Genomic DNA, 21,396 nt, shown 5'->3' with positions numbered 1-21,396 from the left:
ATGCGTGCTTTCAATAAGATTAATATAAATAATGATGTTGACATCTTTCATGACTCATTTTGGTCTTTCAAGAAAAAAATTATCAAAATTATCTCTACGGACACTGTTATTGAATTACTGTAAAAATGTTATTGAATTCCTACAATTATTTTTGACAATATTGTTTTCACATTGCTCTACATCTAACATTTTTTTTCTGTGTATAATTATTTAGATTAAATATTAAATTCAATCCAATCCTCAAGTAATGCTGTATGTACCTATAATTAGTAGCCAATTTAGATTAAGACTTTATGTACGATTATTTATATAATGTTACAAATTGAGTTACTGTTGGTGCATCATAAATAAATAAATAAATAAATAAATGAATTTTCCGGGCATTTCTCAGTCATTTTCCGGGCATTTCCCAGGCTTTTCCCGGACAATTTCACATTTTCGGGGAATTTTCCGTGCTTTCCCAGGCATTTTCCGGGGATTTTCCAAGCATTTTCCGGGGATTTTCCATTCATTTTCCACGCTTTTCTTTACTTTTGCACGCCTCATAAGCGAAGCGTTGAGGTGGGTACTACTGTCACTTCGCGCAAAACATCTGATTTTTCAAACTTAAAATGTCTTTATGTATCATACATTGCACTTGTAAGATAATACATACACACACATATTAAGAAAAAACACTATTTTTAACATTCATGATATTTTTGATGTCATTTTTGTTATTTAAACTAGTTAAAAAACAGTTTAAAAAAGTTCTGTCTTGGACGTCCGTGTGTCTGTATGTGCAGAGGATTTTCTTGTTAACACGATAGCGACCGAAATACTTTACTAATCGAGTCTTTTTTTTTCTCTTACGCTTGAGTATGCTCAGGAATAGAACCCTTTCATTTTTCAGGGTCCGATTCGATGTGGTTTAATTGTTATTAAATAAACAAAAATAATAATTATTAAAAAAAAATTATGAGGCGTGCACTTTTGGACTTTCCAAACTATTTTTATATTTACCGGGCATTTTCCGGGGAAAGCGTGGAAAAAGCCTGGAAAATGCCAGGGAAATTTCCGGAAAATGTCTGGGAAATGCCTGGAAATATCCGGAAATTGCCTGGGAAATGCTTGGAAAATCCCCGGAAAATAACCGGAAATTTCCCGGAATATATCCGGAAAATGCCTGGGAAATGTCTGTAAAATATCCGGAAAATGCGTGGAACTGTCCGGAAAAAGCGTGGAAAATGCCTGGAAAATCCCCGGAAAATGTCCGGAAAATGCCTGGGAAATGCCTGGGAAATGCCTGGAAAATATCTGGAAGGTATCCGGAAAATGTGTGGAAAATGCCACATCAAATTTGCGAAACCAAAAAAAGAAAAAGAAAGCTAAAATCTTTCATATTAAATGTATATGGGATATTCATATTTCATACTTAATGTATGGGAGGGTTTAAAGATAATTTTCTTGATATTTCTAGATTTATTTTTAAAAATTTATTACGGTCATTTTACTCATTAGGTTAAGTACTTTCGTTATCTGTAATACTTACGGAAAAATCGCCTGTGCACACTTAACGATTACACCCTGTATATGTACGTGTACATGTGTGTGTTTGTGTATTTACGTATACAGAATGAATTATTCAACAGTGGTAAGCGATATTCGAAATGTGACTTAAAATTATGACAAATATATCGAAAAACGTTGAAAGCAATCTAAAAGTGAATTTTCATAAGATAAGAACTAAAATTACATCATCAGATTTTCCGATCAATATTCTTATTCCTATAAATCTAAATATACTATTTTGAAAAAATCGTTGCGATGATGCGTGTTTCGACATTCCCCCACGTCGCAGCACAAGCCGCGTGTCTGCGTGTCTGTGTGTCTGTGCGCACGCACTCACTTGGGGTACCGCAGCAGCAGGTCGCGGAAGTACGTGCAGCGCGCGGCGAGCACCGCGCGGTGCGCGCCCAGCGACCAGCCCGCGCCCACCACCTCCACGTCGCACCACAACCTGCACGCACATACATACATACAGAATATAGGTTATCTGCAACATACACAGGGAAACGCTCGGCTTTTGTAATATGCCGAGGATTTACCAAATATCCACAAAAAATACATAAGAAAAACTATTTCAATGTACAAATTGTTCAAATGACATCGTTATGAAACGATATAAATTTCACTTACGACTAGGTTTTGCATGACCAGCAGTGACTTTAAATCCTTTTGCAGGTGTTTCCGTCGCGTTCCAATTATTCTGGAGTTCGTCAAGTAATCAAAACTGGCTAAAAAGGGTGGGGAGAGGGAGTAAATGGGTCACGGGGTGGGGACAGCCACTCACCGCTCGGCCAGCAGCTGCGCCAGGTCGGCGTGCAGGCGCGCGGCGGGCTCGCGGGCCAGCTCGGCCTGCGTCACGAGGTCGCGCAGCGCCGCGCCCGCCTCCAGCTCCTCGCACAGCAGGAACACCTCCGCCAGCCGCCACGAGCTCACCACCGAGCGGATGAACCGCGCGTGCTCGCACCCTGCCGCACCGACCGACAACAACGTGGCGTACAACACATGGCGTACAACTATCGTAGAATATGCCGCAAAACTATCATAGAATATGACGTACTATCATATAATGACGTAAACAACGATGTAATATAGCACACTCTAGCTGTGTGAAATTAGTATCCCACTTACAAAAAATTTACTTTTATGGTTCATTTTACAGAATTCGAATTTTTTTTTAACCATATCATGAAGTAGATAGCAGTGAAGCTACATTCGTAAGAAATAGCCCAAAAAAATAGACATCACAAAAAAACTTGCCTGAAAATAACAAAAATAAAATTTTCGTCTTGCTTCTTACGTTTTTCGTTTTAATAAAATAGAAATAATACAAAAACATTTACATTTTACAGTATTTTATGGGCTAGGAATATTGAACAGTTTTAGTTTTCAACAAAATCAGTCTACAAACAATTATTATGATTATCATTCGAAAATTGTTTTCTCAAAACGTTAAATAGTTATTCCATTCATTTGTAACACATATCCTAGCCCATGCAAAAAATAAATTGTGAAAAAAAAAAGATTCACATCTCCGTTACAAAATCTGCGTCTACATATAGCCATTAATTAATTATACATTATAAATAACTGGGTTATCAAAACCGATAAGACTCGTAAACAGTTTAGAGAAGGGTCATTCACCTATAAAGGTTGCAAACAACTTATGTATGACTAAACTTTTATTGAACAGATAATGTAAAAATGCTAACTACAAGAAGAAATACGTATTTATAGAGAAAAATAATAAATTACTTTTCCTATTGTCCAATTACTTAACATTTTGAAATAGAAAATTCTGTGTCAAAATTAAATATGTATGTCGTGGTCATATCGTAGATTTGATCATTTCATGATATGAGTGGCCATTTCACGAAATGGTCGCATATCGTGAAATGGCCAACATAGTTTGATCAGATCGTTAAATCGTCAACGTTTCACGATTTGGTCATCCACATTTGGCCAGATCGTATAAAATATAAAGAGTCCATAAAATATTAAAAAAATTCAGAATAACTATATTCTAAAAACTTGTTTAATGTCATTAAAGTTAGTGCCGCGGCAGCGGCCGGCGAATGCCAGAAGCGAATCGTTTTTGCAATAGAAAACAGTTAGGTTAGGTTAGGTTAGACTTTGATAAACAACGCACGAGCCGAGCGAGCAAAGCGAGCGTGCCGCGGCAGCGGCCGGCGAGTGCCAGAAGCGGATCGCTTTTTAAAAAACAAACAATTATAATAATATAGTAGTAGTTTCTTAAATTATTTTATTTAAGTCGCATTTTTTCTTAAATACATATAAGATATCCACATTTTCCATAGTACTCGTACCTCTTCGTCGTAAATTCTTTGCTATGACTTTCTTCATAATATTGTTAATTGTTATTAAACGAATTATGAAGTTTTTAACTGCGAATAATTTAATTTTCGCCAGCGGCCGCCATCTTATCACATAAACACAGAGCTTGCAGCGCCTCTACCAACGATTAATGTAACTATTTTACGATATGATCAAATAATTTTGATCATTTCATGAAAAAACCGTGCGTTAATTGGCCATATCGTGAAACGATTTCTTATCATTGATCTGCCCAAACCACATCATGATGTGGCCAAACTAAATTGGCCATTTCACGATATGCGACCATTTCGTGAAATGGCCACTCATATCATGAAATGATCAAATCTACGATATGACCACGACATGTATATATTCAAGTCAGGTCCTTCGAGCCGGATCGAATACACAAGTTATTGGAACAGGTCAAGTTTATCATTCCAGACCATAAACTTATATGATTTTAGTGTTTTATTTCTTACGATTAAACGCAAACCGACCGACAAAGAAAATTCTTTCACCACTAAAAAGCTACATCATTACCACATAACAACGACCAAATTTTCCATATAGAAACATCAAAAACAAATCTATCTCACCTCGATAAATAATCACATTTTTTTTTCATGTTAAAAACACAAAAATATCAAAAATCGAATCTATCTTACCTCGATCAGGCCTCGAGTCCCGTGGCCGTCGTGCGGCAGCTGCGATGCGACGCCGCAGCGTGCCCAGACCGGCGCCGCCAGCTTTCTTCTTACGTTCCCTGGAATATTGTGTTTTTTGTTCGTACCTCGCTCTGAATCGCGCAAGCGAAATGTTTTCGCTACAGAGCATGTATACAACTATTCGACATCATTCATCGGGGCCTCACCAGCCAGTCGAGTAGACTGGTCGAGGATCCTCCCTTTTTCGATGTAAAAATACCACCTTCCTTCCTCCACAGAAATCGAATTGGTGGTAAATGTTAAAAATATGTACCTATGACGTTTCAAAAGTGCTTCTAAAAGAAGTCTAATTGAATAAATAAATGTTTGAGTTTGAGTTTGAAATAAATACTTTTATAAGCTTATTTATAAAAATCTTGCTATAAAATGTTAACATTCATAGTACAGAAATGGTTTAGTTACTGTTATTATAAGAGTAGAGTTTTAGCTCAATTTTCTACATTGTCCTCATTTATAGTATTAGAAATAGAAATATACTATACATTTTTTGGATTCTAAACTCGATTTATTTTATTTATGACACGACATATAGAATTTAGACGATCATGTTATAAATAGCTAACTAAAATAACTTTTACGATAAACGAAAAATTGGCATGTGTGCAAAAATTTTTACATGCAAAGGGTTTGACATGAAAATTGAAAACCTATAATTGAAAACTTTATACTGCTAAAAACGCTAAAGTTATATTATCACGTCATATAGATAACGAAACCTTCAAAATTGGAGGACATAGACCACTTTTTATCGCGAAAACTACAATCTCACTAAAACCTCAACCTACTTTCATTAAAAAAACAAATTTCTCATTAACCATTCTGCAAATATTTATTTATTTACTTCTATAAGTGTCTGGGTCGCGTCCTGTTTCAGGAAATCTGTGTCACAAACGAGTGTTTTTATCGCAAATTTATCAGAACATTCGTTCGCAGTTACCAGTCATACCATTGATAAAGCCTCTTTTTAACCGACTTCAAAAAAGGAGAGCAAGACCTTGCAATTCAACTGCATTTTTTTTTGGTTTGGCACCTCAGAAGTTTCGATTGGGTGAACAGATTTTGTTTATAAATATAAAAAAAATATTTGAAAGCCATTTATACTTGTTCAGTTCTAACAATTTGCAGGCTGTTAGTTTTTTTTTTTTTGTAATTTGTGTTATTTTTCTGATAAACTTGTTGGCTTATCACTCTAGAGCAATCTCTGTCAGGCAACCTGCTATATAATTATTATTATTACCGTATAACGTCAGCCATAGTGGGTGGCGAGGCGGGCAGTCCACCGCCGTCACACGCCTCGCCTTCCTGAAAATTATTACAAGAATTTAATAAATTGAAGTCAGAATTCAGAAAATAACATATTTTTCCAAGAGGAAAATTAATGATAATTTTAGGATAAGTACCCTGTAGATTTTGATTCCCTTGCGATTGTCGAAATTTCCGAAAATTTGCACCATAAACGGTTGCATCTTTTGGTTGCATTGGCTTATAAGTTATAAGTTTAATTTTTTCATTCATTTTATTCAGGGCGTAGACTGTCTGGATTAAGAGGTCATAATAGATTTAAATTAACAATTTGCCACTACAACAGTTTTTTTTTTAATGCGGGGGAAACCGCGGGCTTCCAAGGGCTCCGTTTTTCCTTTTTACGTTCTTTTACGGAAAACCTAAAAAACAAAGTATTCTAGTGTAGTTAGTGCAGTAGTGTGCGCGTACCTGTGGGTGCGACAGCGCGGCGCCCATGTCGTGCCGGCGCGCGCGCAGACAGCACAGCAGGCGGCTCATCCCCCGCCGGCGCCCGCGCCGCCCGCCATCACCGCCGCGCACCTGCACCGACCGCACCTAACACACATACATACAGTTTATACATTGCAAGATAATATTTAAAGTTTAAACAATACATTTTATTTTTATTCCAGACAGGGAAGCGCTTGACCACAATCTCGCCTGATGGAAAGCTAAGATGTGGTCTAAGATGGTACGCACTTCCCTAATAGGTACCTGTTCACTCTTTGCTTGGCACATCTATAATACTAATTCCTAATCTATACTAATATTATAAAGCTGAAAAGTTTGTTTGTTTGAACGTGCTAATCTCAGGAACTAATGGTCCGATTGGAAAAATTCTTTCAGTGTTAGATAGCCCATTTATCGAGGAAGGCAAGAATATATCCTACATATTATGTATATCATAACTCTAAGACTAACAAGAGCGGAGCCATGCGGGCGAAGCCTCAGAGCGCAGCTAGTCAAAAATAATTATTACATTTTACAATACGCCCATGCAGCACATATTGGAATTATATTTATTTTTTCATTCTATATGTACGCACTCAATACGGTGCATTTATAATTTTACTTTTTATTCAACTGTATATACACACAACATAACAAGTACACCACACTATGTACTTGTATTTATCATATGCAAGCAATGTACTCAGTACAGTACATTTGTATTTTTTTTTGTCATATCATACAAAAATATTGTTAATAATATATATACCAATATTATTTCTAAATTTTATTTAACTAGCTGCGCCTCATGGTTTCACCTGCACAACATGAATGAGTTTTTACTTTTAATCCTAATGTTCCTGGAGGAATATCAGTATTAAGAATTAGCCTAAGTTACTTCTCACTTATAACATCAGCTATCTATAATTAAAAGTCCCATCAAAATTGGTCCAGCCGTTCCAGAGATTCAGAGACAAAAAGACAGACAAAAATTGTAAAAATTTCTATTTTGGTTGTCCATATGCATTTAGTAAAATTCGGTTATTTCAATATTAAAAACAGAACCCTATCCAATTTTATTATTGGTATAGATTTGTTAAAACTGTTTGTACTTCAAATAATTTGAATGACTTATTTACAAATTAATACAATAATTGGGGAACCGCATCCTTACAAATGCTCTCAATTTTCCTCATATTATCATAATTCAGTTTCCTGACAAAGTTTGACTTGTCATAAAGTTAATATTATGTTAAGTTAATATGTACTGCACTGTTTGAAACAATTTCAAAAAAAGGTATTACAAATAATTATACTGAGTACTACCACTGCATATTTTTTATGTGTTTTTCATTTTATAAAAAAGGTTTTTATTCTCAAATTTAAGTAAAAAGACAGCTATTTTATAAAATAGGTAGAATACAAATAAAATAAAAAATGTATATCATTTGTCTTTACTGAATAAAATAGGAGTTATAATAATAGACTTCACAATATTATTTGGCTTGAATAGTCCTTTATAAAATAATAATTATGATTATTTATAAATAAAACTGTTATTAAAATGGGCTCTTTTCAGTTTTGAATTGAAAAGAATAGTTGAATGGAAAATTATAAGTAATTTATCAACATAATTATTTGCCTACTTACACCTTATCTGTATTTAAAAGAAAAAAAAACAATTTAATTTCAAATTGGTCATAAGCCTCAATGTATTTATCATATTTCTTACCTATGAAGATTACAACAACATAATAACTAGAATACCTTTTCCTTAGAAAGCACTTTAACACAAACATAAAAAAGTCCCCTAATGTTCTTTCTTTATAATTAAAAATATTTTAATATTCTTAACACATTTTCTAATTATACACTTAAAACTACTTCACTTTTTATTTATTGCCTGTCAACTCCATGTTCGAAACTAAACTACTTATTGATTATTCACATTTTCTAACTTAATAATATGTTAAATAAAACAGAAATGACAGGGTAAATTGAAGTGAACCTTACATTGTAAACATTTCATCAGGGTTTTTAGCACTAGGTTACTTTCGTAAAGTAATATATTGGAATACTACTAATGATTTCCGTCCATAGTAAACAGCTCAGTGACAGGTAAGGCACACTGGATGTAGGTGCCCTATTTCACACACTTATACATATTTTGAAAGTGAATCTATGGGGGTGCGGCTAGGGGATGATATGACGTCACTGCGCGCGCATTTGACCCTCTAAATTATTTGACCTACTTGCATTTTGCGACATACCTACGGTTGCGTTGAGCGTCGTTAAAATGTCAACAGGGCTCGCCTCGAGCACCGTATTGACCAACGCTGGCCTAGAAACCAATTTGCACACTTCTGCTGTATGATATAACTGCGCTATTGCAACTTAACTTAAATTTAACTCAAATGCGTACACGAAACTTCCATGTTTCGAAACCCTCCTGTCATCCCAGTTTAGAACGAGCGACACCGCGTCGCTGATTATCGGAGATCGATGAATACTGACCAGTACTCCTGTGCATTACAGCTGTAAGATCCGATGAGTTCAATCACTTTTCATATAAACATTTCGTTTGTGCACTGACACAGCGGCCATTAAAAACATTCACCCACTTATATCACGAATCGACGTACATTTCACATTACAGCATTGTAACATAAGTCACTGGCAACAATTGGCGATTCCCACGGGAGTACAAAGAAACACAAATACAGCTAGATCATTAACGCAACTAATCTAGTATAAAAATCGAAAAAACAGGAACGATAGTAAATTAGTAACCCGTTATTCCTGCTCGGTTCGCGATTCTGACAGCACTGCCACTATAAAAAAAATATAAATAAATAGGAGGCTGGAGGTGAGCCAACATGACAACGCGTTCGAATACACGCAACGAAATACCGATTACTATAAAAATTACGAAATAAATGTATTGTGTGTATTTTTATTGGATTGTTAATTGAATTGGATATGAAATCTCTACAATTTTAACAGACATGACACGGTATTTTCTGAACGTATGGCTCGCTTCGATTATATCAAGAAACGTATGCAAATCTAACACAGTGTTTGCTGTTAAAATAGATATGAAAATAACTTATATGGAAAATTTACCTTCATAAAAATGTAGCTTTATAGGATGCTGAATATATCGTGAATGTATCAATTAATTTAATAATCTTTATACCCATAATAACTATTTAAAAACGCCCCTAAAGTATACAGTGTCGAAGTAGTTTAATCAAGTATCCGAATTTTCGCATACAGCTGATCTAGGTTGTGCACAGATAGAATAAAAATTAATAATTTTAACGTCGGTTTGCTTTATTTTCATGAAATTCTTGTTAATTGTCTAATTTATGAAGAAATGTTGACTTTTTACAATATATCTTTGATGAAAATATAATTTTGTACTTTAATTTGTTTTATATTTGACTTGTGTACTACATTTTTATGCAAAGAAGTTGGTTTATTTTGGGAAATTGATGTTATCGTTTACTGGTGAGTTACTGAAAGTTTAACTTAAATAAAAGCTAAAATCATTATTTTACTAGTTTTAATTTGCTTTCAATGTTTTTTCGCTAATAATCAAGTTATCCCACGATATAAAAAGGCATTTTCTTTACATGAATTTACTCGTAATTTTGGCAGTAACATTAAAGATTAAGTTTAACAACAAACATTTTAGGTAAGAGTTTTATTCCTTATAAGTTTTGTGTTTCTATCCTCACTATAAACTTTGTAAATTGAGGCTAATTAAATTGGATATTTTAAACCAATTAGATAAGCCACAATAATTAAATATTTATTTGTGAATTAATTGTGGAAGTATTCTGATTTCAATGTAATTGAATGCTTCATGTTGTATTGTTTGTAAATTTGAATTCAAATCTATCAGTTAACTTTTCACACTCTAAACTGCTGAACAACTTTTGATGAATATAAATATCTCAGTATCTTTGCAATTGGTATAGGAATCAGGCTATTAAAACTCAATCTTAAACATGTATTCATTTGACTTGACTACTTTCAGAAGTGCTTTAAAATATTCTAATGCACGAATTAAGACAAAAAATAAATAAATTTTAATTTAATTTAATTTTAAGACATACATAATTTACCACCGGTTTGAAAGCTTCTAACGAGCCGATAAGCAAACTCACATCTCAATCTCTTTTAAAATCTTAACTTCTTTAAAATGTAAAGATATTTGATGTAAATTTTACTTTACATTTATTAAACTAAACACTACTACTTATTTATTATTTATACTACTTCCTTGAACTAGGTTTTTAGACTACAAGAACAAAATAAAGCAATTTCTTATTTTCTTTACTCATTCAAAAAATCAATAGAATTAAAGCCTTCCTTTCTAGCTACTTAAAGTATAACTTTACTTTTCCAGACATTAACAATGGGCGATAGCTCTAGAAGCAGTCCTAGTATATTGATACCGGAGTCTCCCGGGAGCCCCAATATTCTGGAACCAGAATCGCCACCACATAATGCTAATAATGATAATGCAGAAGAAAACCGAGGAGAGTCATCACAGCAACACCAAATCAATGAAAATTCCAATGACTCAGCATCCACAGTCACATATGAGACCAGACACCAGGTAGAGCCGTGGACACCATATGTGGGCATAATTTACGATGACAATCCCATCAGTTTGCAGAATTCTCTACAGTCAGATGTGGAGGACAGTGTCCCCTTATTGCCTGCTGGCTTGGTGGAGCCCTGGCGGCCGAACTTGGGCATTTATAACGATAACTCAAATTCTTTGCAAGCAAGAAGTTCCGTACACTCTGAAGATAGTAATCCAATAAGTGCTGCTTCTGTTACTGAAGAATCCAGCTTGCAATCACTTCCCGAACCACAAAAAGACGATAGTATAGATGAACCGCCTGCAAAAGTTAGAAAATTAAGTTCGCCCAAAAGAAATGACGATGTCGATGGTGAAACATGTCCAATATGCTTAGATTCGTGGGGCAATTCCGGTGAACATAGACTGGTTGCGTTGAAGTGTGGACATTTATTCGGTTCTCAGTGCGTGGAGCGATGGCTCAAAGCGCAGCCGGCTAAAGATCGATCCTGCCCGACTTGCAAGAGTAAAGCGACATTAAAAGATGTGCGGTTTATTTACGCGAGGCGTCTAGTCGCGGCCGACACGTCGCAGATAACGACCCTGCAAAAACAAATTGATAATTTACAAGCAGAAAAGAGTCGTGTGGAACTGGAATTGCACAAGTCCAGGATAGCGCATCGCACTTGCGTTCTGCAGCTTGAAGTGTTGCGGGAGACTTTGATGAAGAACCAGGTCACGAAAGACCAGCCTCCGAGACGCTCGTGGCGATTCGCGTTAGAGAAAAATCTAGAAATGTGCAAAGACGGTGGCTGCCGCGTGCTAACTTACAACTGTCGGACTTATGAACTATACGTGTCGCAAAAGAGTACGAACAACTTATTCCCCGGTTACGGAATAAGGAAAGTCAGTTGTGTAGATTATAAACTAGGTCAGTTTGTGCATTTACATCCGAAACCTATCAGAGACATTACGTATTCGCAGCCGCGCGATTTGCTTCTAAGTGTCGGTTTGGATAGTTCAGTTAGAATAGTGGAAAGGGGAATTGCTAGTTCGACGATAACTTGCGGAGTGCCTCTATGGTCGTGCTCGTGGGATTATTTAAGAAGTAACGAGTTTTACGTGGGTGGAGTTGGCGGAGTGATACACCAGTACGATGTGAGAAACTCAAGCTCGTACATACAAAGACTGACAGCTCCGGGAGACTTATCGCCGGTCGTGTCTCTATGTTCAACGGAGTACGGTTTACTGTCGTGCCAGTTGAATTCTTGCCGTTTGTGGGTCACTAACATCGCTAACATGAGGCAGTGGGAGCCGCGGACCTTACCCGTGGAAGGACCTTTCATGTCTCTATGTTATGACAACGAATCTCACAGAGCGCTAGTTTCTTGCCGGTCAAGTGGCGCGGAGAGATCGAGACTGAGTCTATGCAAGTTAAAAGCGAGTGTGCCAAGTGGAGAAGTGCTATTTGACATAGAGCAGACGTTCAGTGGTTCGGCTCGTTCATTATCCATGTCGAGGTCTACATGGGTGAAGGCTCCTGGTGCCTCGTGGGTAGCCGCACATTCTGAAAGCGAATCGACTCTATATTTGCACGGTTTGGACGGTGCGAGGACAATGTCTCTGCCCGCGGCAGAACCAGCGTTGGACGTTTGTACGGCGCAGTTGAATGGTGATACGATATTAGCGGCTCTATCTGCTTCGAGGTTAAGGCTTTACAAAGCGGTGCCAACGAACTCCTGACATAGGGACTATTTTCTGTGATTGTGAAGACTGATTTGCATTTCGTGAACTAAAGGACTTATTTCGTGGTATTGACTTGTACGTGGATTTTGTCCCGTATCTGTTAGTGATATAGTTTGATATGGTTTAATTGTGATATTGGAAGCAGCAGCGAGGATTTGAGTAACAGAAAATTAAACTAATTGCTTAAAAACAGGCTTTATTTACCAGTTTTTCATGAAATTACGAAATGTTTTGATATTTCTAGACAGGTAGAACGCAGTAATTTCAGATAACTAAGCGTTAAAAGCGTTAAATCAAGCAAAATAACTTTTATTTAAATATTCCTCTAAATATCACAGCTTTATTATAAAAAAATAATGCAATGTTAGCCTCTAGTCTTAGCTATTCCGCCTGTAAATCAGACATGCTTTGCTCCATATCTGAAGAACTTGTGCCATCTACCAATCTAAAATTAAAGCGTAATTGAAAAATCATTTAAAATTAACGAAACAGCACTTCATTTAAAAATTTAATTATAAAAACAATAAAGCTGCAGAGTAAGAAAATAATATCCTAATTTAATAAATCTATTTGCTCGTTGAGAATTTATCAGCATATTAACATCTATAGAGACAATAAAGTTTCTATTGAATATAACCCATATAAAGTATTGAATCTGCTATCCAAAGTAATATTGTGTGAAATATAGGTTTTGTAGGGAATGTAATATAGAATTGAAAGTCTTCTAAAGTGATTGTGTAATTAAAAGCAATTTTGGGAAGCCTCAAAATAGTTATAAACGTGTGTATATTTAATATGTCGCTGATTACTAGTTGAATTGGCCATTTCATTAATAGCCTAGGCTTTTGATTAAATGGCAAGTCGCTATTAATTAAGTGCTTCAATGATAACAATGTTTCGTTTAAGATAAATAAATGGCGCCGTTTAATAAAGTGCCTAGGCTGTTAATAAAATAGCTGATATCACTAAATGGCTGCAACAATACCTTACTGAACGATGAGCTAGTGATATAATATGTATTGGATTTTTATTTCGCTATCGGTATGGTGACTATATTATCTTAAAAATGTAGTTAGAATTATGTTGCTCTCAGGTAGGGCAGTAAATACCTCATTATTGAAATATTACCTTTGTAAATGGTTGTAATTTGTAATTAATTGTTTTGCCTTTATAAATTAAACGAATTGAATTAAAATGTTTGTTTTATATGTTATATATTTATGTATGAGAAACTGTATGTTAGGAATAGTAAGAGCCATAAGAGCTCTCTGCTAAGCCTCAGAAGGCAATGCAAGTTGCAACGTCGCCGACGTATTCAAGGAGTTAACAACGTAGTGATCCTCTTTGGAGTTATTAGTTAACATTGAAACGCATGGTACGACGCGACGTTGCCAAACCGCAGAACTTGGCAACGTCGCCTATTTGGACATTTTTGCTTTTGTTAATACATAATTAAGTCTGAATCCCTGACTGATTCCTATCTTAAAGCATTAACCCAACCTTTTTATATAAATGGAGGGCAGATTACCTTGTGTTTAGAAAAATAATACGTCAAAAAAGCCTTTCAAACTAGTGTGTCAACACTCAACTGTCAAGACTCAAGTCAAACTTAAATGTCATTTTGAATTTGAGTCTTGAAGTATAAATGCAGCGTTCGGTTGTTTTATTTATAAAATAATTGACTAAAATTAGACGTGGATCACATAAATTGGATAATATTCTAAAAGTTCATAATAAACAGTGGATTTGCTGTGTTTTTGAAGCACCTAAACATGTAAGTTTTTAAGTAATTGTATATTTTCATAACATGTGCGGTGACAGCTTTTATGAGGTCATCGCCGACTACCATTAATAATTTTACTAAAGAAAATACTAAGAAGCAGCTAATTAAGCCTACAATCGGTAAAGTATTAAAATATTTGGTATTTCTTTAGAAATTTGCGGCACGAATTAAGGGGGGGGAGGGGAGGGAAAGGGAGGGGGGAGGTAAGAGGAGACCCCCTATAAAGTGGGGGGGTGAGGAAACCCCCCCTTCTATTTTTTTTTTAATTTTTTTTGAGATTATATTTATACTAGCTTACCGCCCGCGGCTTCGCCCGCTTTGACTTAAACCTAATAAATTATATACTAAAACCTTCCTCTTGAATCACTCTATTTATTAAAAAAAACCGCATCAAAATCCGTTGCGTAGTTTGAAAGATTTAAGCATACAAAGGGACATAGGGATAGAGAAAGTGACTTTGTTTTATACTATGTAGTGATGTAGTTAGAAATATAACGAAGATTATGGGCTTTCTTGACTGCTCCGGCGCTGCAGAACGTGGCGCTTGCCCCCGTGTACCTCGTTGCAGGCAGGAGTCTTCAGTCGCCTTCGTAGCTTCGGCTTTTTGGTCGCCTTTGGCGACCAGCCTCAGCCACTCCGGCTCGCTTGACTCTGCCTGCTCCTCAGCACACGCGGGCGCCACGCTCCTCCGCGCCTCCGACTTTTTAAATACACTCTAGTGTATGACAGACAAGTACCACGTGGAATCGGGGTGGACAGATTCGGTTCTGTGATTAACAATTTTTGTGCAATATACTTACATACAATAAAAACATTTTTTTTAAATAATTATTTTTCAAATCTTGTATACATGTTTGATACAATTTACAATGGCAATGAATGGATCCATTTTATTTATTTCCACCCATCGTCTCCACATATTCTATAATATTATCACCGAAGTTTGCTGGGTGGTTATAGTTATCTTTTTTAAAAAATCTTTTTACAACATGCCACTGGGACTCAAATGGGTCAGAGGCAACAAATGGGTTGTCTGGGTCTGAGTGATTAACTTTTTTATGAACATACCCATATTGCCCCAAACAATCATATGCTATGCTCGCCAATAACCCGTATGAATTGTTGTCCCCTCAGCAACATGCTTTTGAATGAACTATGGTTTTTAATATGTACATTAAGACATTTGTTATCTCTTTCAAACACAATTCTTGTAGTTTTGTCAATGTAACTCAAACAATTTTGAACATAATCTCAAAAATTAAAAAAAAGATTTCTCTGTAATTACACGTTTCCGCACGAAAAGCCGCTAATGTATGTTTCGGGGCATCATTATCGATCGATAAAAATTAAAATCGCGCCGAAATTCGTGCCGCACGTTTCTAAAGTCAACCCAAATATTTAGAATATAGTGTAACCATCTGGCTTCCTTCTATAGTTTTGAATATTTAACATGATCTACGCATAATATTTACAAACATAATATTATATGTAGTACATAATATTATTATGTAGTTAGTACTATATTTATCTTTCTTAATTTGAACTATAAAACGGGATGAGTAATCTTACTGCAATATTTAGGAATGTTTAACAAACAGAGACCATATATTATTTGCATATTCAGATATCTTAATGCAGTACTTACTACTTACTATTGGAGATAGTTAAAACTTAAAAATGTAGTTGCTAAGCAACACAATTACTTGTAGGAAGAAGTTCTATTATTGTCAAAAATTTGTTAAGGGCTGATTTTTCAATCCTTGGTTGAATAACTTATTCGTTGAATAACATATTAAACTACCATTTCAAAAAATGTATTCTAATTACCTGCATTTAACAGTGTACAGGTGACATTTTTATATTATCTTGTAATACTTTATTGGACGGATAAGTTTTAACCAAGGATTGAAAAATCAGCCCTAAATAAAATAATGAAAATCATTTAAAAATTAAATCTTTTTGGAACAAACATTCAGTTATATTTGTATGTTTTAATTTTACAGCTAGAAAATGGAGCAAGTAATTCAACAGATTGCACAAAATGTGGAGAAGCAGTTGGATTCTGAGCTAGAGAAGTAAGTTATAAACATTTGTGTTCTATTTATTCTAAAATAGATATTCACTGTAAATATGCCTCGGTAAATATTGTACACAACAAAGTCGCTTTCTCTGTCCCTATTTCCCTATGTATGCTTTTAATCTTTAAACTACACAACAGATTTTGATGCGTTTTTTTTAATAGATAGTGACAAGAGGAAGATATTAGTATATAATATACTAGGTTTGAAACAAAGCTGGGGAGGAAAGCTAGTGAATTATAAGAACTGCAATATATTGTTCCATATTTCAGGTTAGACACTCTGGACAGCAGTGACCTGGAGGCGATCAGACAGCAGCGCATCAATGAGATGAAGCTGAGAGCCAAACAGAAGCAGGAGTGGCTCTCTAATGTAAGTATTACTAGTTTTTGATTGTAAATATAATGCTTATAAAATTGCACTATCCATAAAGAATCATTCTCATACAAATATAACATAGAACACTATTTTTGATTTAATTAAATAAAAATGTTAATATTTTTGTGGATGAATAGTAATTGTCAATATAGTTGTCACTATGTCCTGTCTGAACATGCTTAGAGCTAGCGCGCACGAGCAACTTTGTCTCCGCAACTATTTTGTCTCCGCAACTATTTTGTCTCTCCGCCCATGGGCTAGTATGAAAGTGCGCGCACGTAGCGACGCAACTCCCCATACAATTGATGGGAGAGACAAAATAGTTGCGGAGACAAAGTTGCTCGTGCGCGCTAGCTCTTAGCTGTCGAATACTATAAAATGCCGCTTTCCTTTGAATTGTGGCACATTCGTACGAATCGTGCTTAGGACGTTGTTTATACAACGTTTGACCCAACTACCATCACTTTGTTAACAGTCATTGACTTGCTGTGATTTGTTATCAACTGACTACATCAATTAGACAGTTGTGTAGAATAGAAGTACATTTTTATTACATTCAAACTAATATCGAACTCAGCCTCGCATGTAATTTCTATAAGTGCATAAAATAACACAATTAGACATAATCGCTATTAATTACTATACTACTAGGTTTCCGCCCGCGGCTTCGCCCGCGCAAACAAAGAAAAATCCGCATAGTTCCCGTTCCCGAGGGATTTCCGGGATTGCATGATTTTCCCGGGATAAAAAGTAGTCTATGTCCTTTCTCGGGTATCAAAATATCTCCATACCAAATTTCATAAAAATTGGTTCAGTAGTTTAGGCGTGATTGAGTAACAGACAGACAGACAGAGTTATACTTTCGCATTTATAATATTATAGTATGGATTGTACATTGGGTTTTATCAATTGATTTAAATGTATAAATGGCGGTCTTTTGGCTCTAAGCCATCTCTGCCAGGCAACTCAGGTAAAGGACAGAGCATAATATATTATTGCAGGGCCACGGCGAATACACGGAGATAGACGGCGAGAAGGAATTCTTCACTGTTTGCAATAAGAGCGAGAACGTAGTGTGTCACTTCTACCGCAACGACTCGGAGCGGTGTCGCATTGTGGACATGCACCTCAAGGTGTTGGCCAAGAAACACGTCGAGTGTCGTTTTGTCAAGATGGACGCCGAACGCGCGCCGTTTTTGACAGGTATGAAAAAATTGTTAAAATTGTTCTTACAATTAATTGGAGGTATTTTTTTTCGTATTTTTGTTTTACGTTACTGGTTGTCTTTATCAAAGTATTTATTTTTATATATCTGGTTGAATATTTAATGGTATATATACTTTAGTTAGAGTTTCATCTAGAAAAAAATATATTGCTTATTTTGTCTGGTTGCCTGTTATTTTAATGATTATTTTTTTATTAAAAAAAATTACATTCTACTCACATTTTTTTGTAAGTTCATATAATTCTTGTAGGGAGTAGTCATTTAATTATTTATATATGTTTTATTACTTACGTATTTTCATATCGCCAAATTCGTTATGTTTTCTGATGAAAATGCTGAGGCAATAGTAAAAACCACTACAATTTATTTCATTTTCATTTACATGCAAATAAAACAAACTACATATATTATTATTAAACGTTATAGGTCGTCTGAAGATCCGCGTGATCCCCACTATAGCGCTGGTGAAGGACAACAAGACGAAGGACTTTGTGGTCGGCTTCACTGATCTCGGCAATAGAGATGACTTCCCCACGGAGGTGCTCGAGTGGAGGATCGCCAGGTGCGTTGTGTGTTTATCTATCTATATATGTATATTATTATTTATTGTGTACTAGCTTCCGCCCACGACTTTGTACGTGCATCCCCGTTTTTCCCCGTTCCCGCAAGACTTTCGGGAAATCCTTTCTTAGCGGATGCCTACGTCCTAACATCTACCTGCATGCCAAATTTCAGCCCGATACGTCCAGTGGTTTGGGCTGTGCGTTGATAGATCACTATTATATCAGTCACCTTTGAGTTTTATATATATAGATTGAATGCCGCAGTCAAGCGAGTGAGGTAGTGCTCTACTCACGAAAACAAGTGATTTTTTAACTTTAAATGTCTCTTTTTCATTGTTGTACTATGTAGTAGCTTTTCATCCGCAGCTTCGCCCGCGTTTTCAAAGAAAAATGTACATGTCGTGGCCATATCGTAGATTTGCTCACTTCATGAAATGATCGATCATTTCATGAAATGGTCGCATTTCATGAAATGTTTGAATCTCTATTGGCCACAATATGATGTGGTTTGAGCATATCAATGATAAGAAATCGTTTCTCGATATGGGCAACTAAACGCGCGGTTTTTTCATGAAAAGGTCAAAATTATTTGATCATTAATCGCAAAGTGGTATTATTGGTAGAGGCGCTGCAAGCGCGGCCGCAGGCGAAAATTTCAAATAATTGTTTATTAGATAATTACATTTCCCACAGCCGGAGGCCCCAAAAGAAAACTCAGATGTACTTAAAAACTACATTTAATAAATGAGACTTTACACCCATGTCTGCACGATGCAGACCGGAGTTAAAGAATGAATTATACATTTTAATAATTATAAAGACGTAAACTTAGATACTAACTCAGGGAAATCGCACCCACATTCTATACCCGTGCGAACGGCGTATTCAGCAGTTTCGTATGAAGGCAGGGCCGTAACTAGTTGGTAAAATTATTTATCGACAAAATCGTGAAACATTAACGATTTAACGATCTGGTCAAACTATGTTGGCCACATCATAAAATGTGACCATTTTATGAAGTGAGCAAATCTATGATATGGCCACGACATACATACATAGCCAAGTACTCGGATTTCAAAATCTTTATACGTAATTTCATCCAGATTGGTTAAGTAGTTTTTGCGTGAAAGCGTAACAAACTCACATTCACATGAATAATTATAATATTAACTAGGGATGTTGCAAATTGAGTTATTGTTCTATAAATATATTTCAGATCGCAAGTGATAGAATACTCGGGGGATCTCTTAGTTCCTCCGACGGAAGGTAAGAAGAAGTCCCTTCACGTGCAAAGCAAGAGGACCATCAGAAGCAGGAACGATTCCGATTCTAGCGATGGACTTAGCGATTGATTCTTATATATTATATTGTAATATTATAATTTAGGGCCGATTTTACAATCCCTGGTTAAAACTTACCCGTCCAATAAAGTACTACACGATAATGTTAAAATGTCACCTGTAAAATGTCAATTGCATGCAATAAGAATACATTTTGAAATGGTAGTTTAATACGTTATTCGACGAATAAGTTTTAACCGAGGATTGAACAATCAGCCCTTAATATAATAATATCAGTCTAATGCTAGATGCACTAATAATGTAATTTAATAAAGACTGTATTTTGATTGATTTGATTGCATTTAGGAAACCTTTTTTTTTAATTTGGATGTTAGGACTCGTAAATATTCTGTGAAGAACATTGTGTACAATTTTATTGTTTTTATGCTCATGCTAATATTATGATAACAATTTTAATATTACATATTTGATTTTATTGTTAACTAGCGGTCCGCCCCGGCTTCGCCCGTGGTACATATTTACGTTTTCTCTACATAAGAACCATCCTCGTACTTCAAGGAATATAATAAAAAAAGAATTATCGAAATCGGTTCAGCCGTTCTCAAGTTATGCGCTTACCAACACATTTTGGGATTCATTTTTATATTATAGAAGATAGCGGTCCGCCCCGGCTTCCCGGCTTCGACCCCGTGGTACATGTTTACGTTTAGCCGTTCTCGAGTTTTTAGCTTACCAACACATTTGAAGGCACATTTTTATATAACAGATGTAAATTCAACCCACCTTTATGTAATCACGCAATTATTTCCTCATAAATAGACCACTAGATTTAAATAAGCTTTTTATGTTTTGTATTCACAGATTTGTTGTATAAGTGAGTATCTGTATGTTTGTTGGTGCTTGTGTGAATGAAATTATATTTTAATAAATTAACAATAAAATTTAAAGTACCTTTACGACTTTTATTATCTACATTATGCCCCTTTCTTTTTAAAAATTTTAAATGTAAAATAAAAAGTACTGTATTTTTATGAAAAAGCACAACATACACTGAAGATTATGCAAAAAGCAAAAGTAAATGCTAAATTGATTAGCTGTTAAGAGTGAGTGAGTAGTGAGAGCTTATTTTTAACCGACTTCAAGAAAAGGAGGAGGTTCTCAATTCGACTGGTTTATTTTTTTCAATCAGACCAGATTCAGATCAAATTTATTTATTTAAATATGATTAGTTTAGATTTTCTATTATCCCTAGTCTCTTCATGCATAAAACTGTAAAAGCGCATAGTCCTATCCTGAAAATCTCACGGGACAGGACCTGTGCAGGTTGTTCTTCGACTCCTCGAGCGGAAATTAGCAAAAAATATACATATACTGCGTCTAGATAAAT

General features: G+C 35.5%; 3 protein-coding genes across 4 annotated transcripts; 2 read left to right on the top strand and 1 right to left on the bottom strand.

The window, feature by feature from the left end:
* Window positions 1–1,869: 1,869 nt before the first annotated feature.
* Window positions 1,870–9,190, bottom strand: LOC149475304 (BTB/POZ domain-containing protein 7). The gene is made up of 6 exons (XM_089713948.1): window positions 8,856–9,190; window positions 6,321–6,446; window positions 5,845–5,909; window positions 4,548–4,645; window positions 2,333–2,513; window positions 1,870–1,999 (listed from the first exon to the last, which is right to left on the bottom strand). Exons 2-6 carry the CDS (start codon window positions 6,387–6,389, stop codon window positions 1,885–1,887), a joined length of 528 nt encoding a protein of 175 aa, XP_089570074.1. The 5' UTR covers window positions 6,390–6,446; window positions 8,856–9,190; the 3' UTR covers window positions 1,870–1,884.
* A 449-nt stretch (window positions 9,191–9,639) lies between these two features.
* Window positions 9,640–13,559, top strand: LOC149475303 (E3 ubiquitin-protein ligase RFWD3-like). 2 transcript variants are annotated; one of them, XM_089713791.1, is made up of 2 exons: window positions 9,640–9,851; window positions 10,756–13,559. In XM_089713791.1, the coding sequence occupies exon 2, from the start codon at window positions 10,765–10,767 to the stop codon at window positions 12,676–12,678; it is 1,914 nt and encodes a 637-aa protein (XP_089569917.1). In that variant the 5' UTR covers window positions 9,640–9,851; window positions 10,756–10,764; the 3' UTR covers window positions 12,679–13,559. The 2 variants fall into 2 exon arrangements, with proteins under 2 accessions (XP_089569917.1, XP_089569918.1); XM_089713792.1 differs by lacking the exon at window positions 9,640–9,851 and adding an exon at window positions 9,912–10,038.
* Window positions 13,560–14,306: 747 nt separating this feature from the next.
* Window positions 14,307–20,961, top strand: LOC149475302 (phosducin-like protein 3). Its single transcript, XM_089713529.1, has 6 exons — window positions 14,307–14,455; window positions 16,468–16,539; window positions 16,815–16,914; window positions 17,922–18,123; window positions 18,572–18,707; window positions 19,925–20,961. Exons 2-6 carry the CDS (start codon window positions 16,475–16,477, stop codon window positions 20,058–20,060), a joined length of 639 nt encoding a protein of 212 aa, XP_089569655.1. The 5' UTR covers window positions 14,307–14,455; window positions 16,468–16,474; the 3' UTR covers window positions 20,061–20,961.
* Window positions 20,962–21,396: the final 435 nt, after the last annotated feature.

The sequence above is a fragment of the Colias philodice genome, chromosome 31, assembly GCF_061535455.1.
Source record: "Colias philodice isolate Cphi_HAF_F1 chromosome 31, ilColPhil1 Martin Lab GWU primary, whole genome shotgun sequence".
NCBI lineage: Eukaryota > Metazoa > Arthropoda > Insecta > Lepidoptera > Pieridae > Colias > Colias philodice.
Note: the sequence above shows the minus strand (reverse complement) of the source record. Positions and strands in the feature narration are given on the sequence as shown.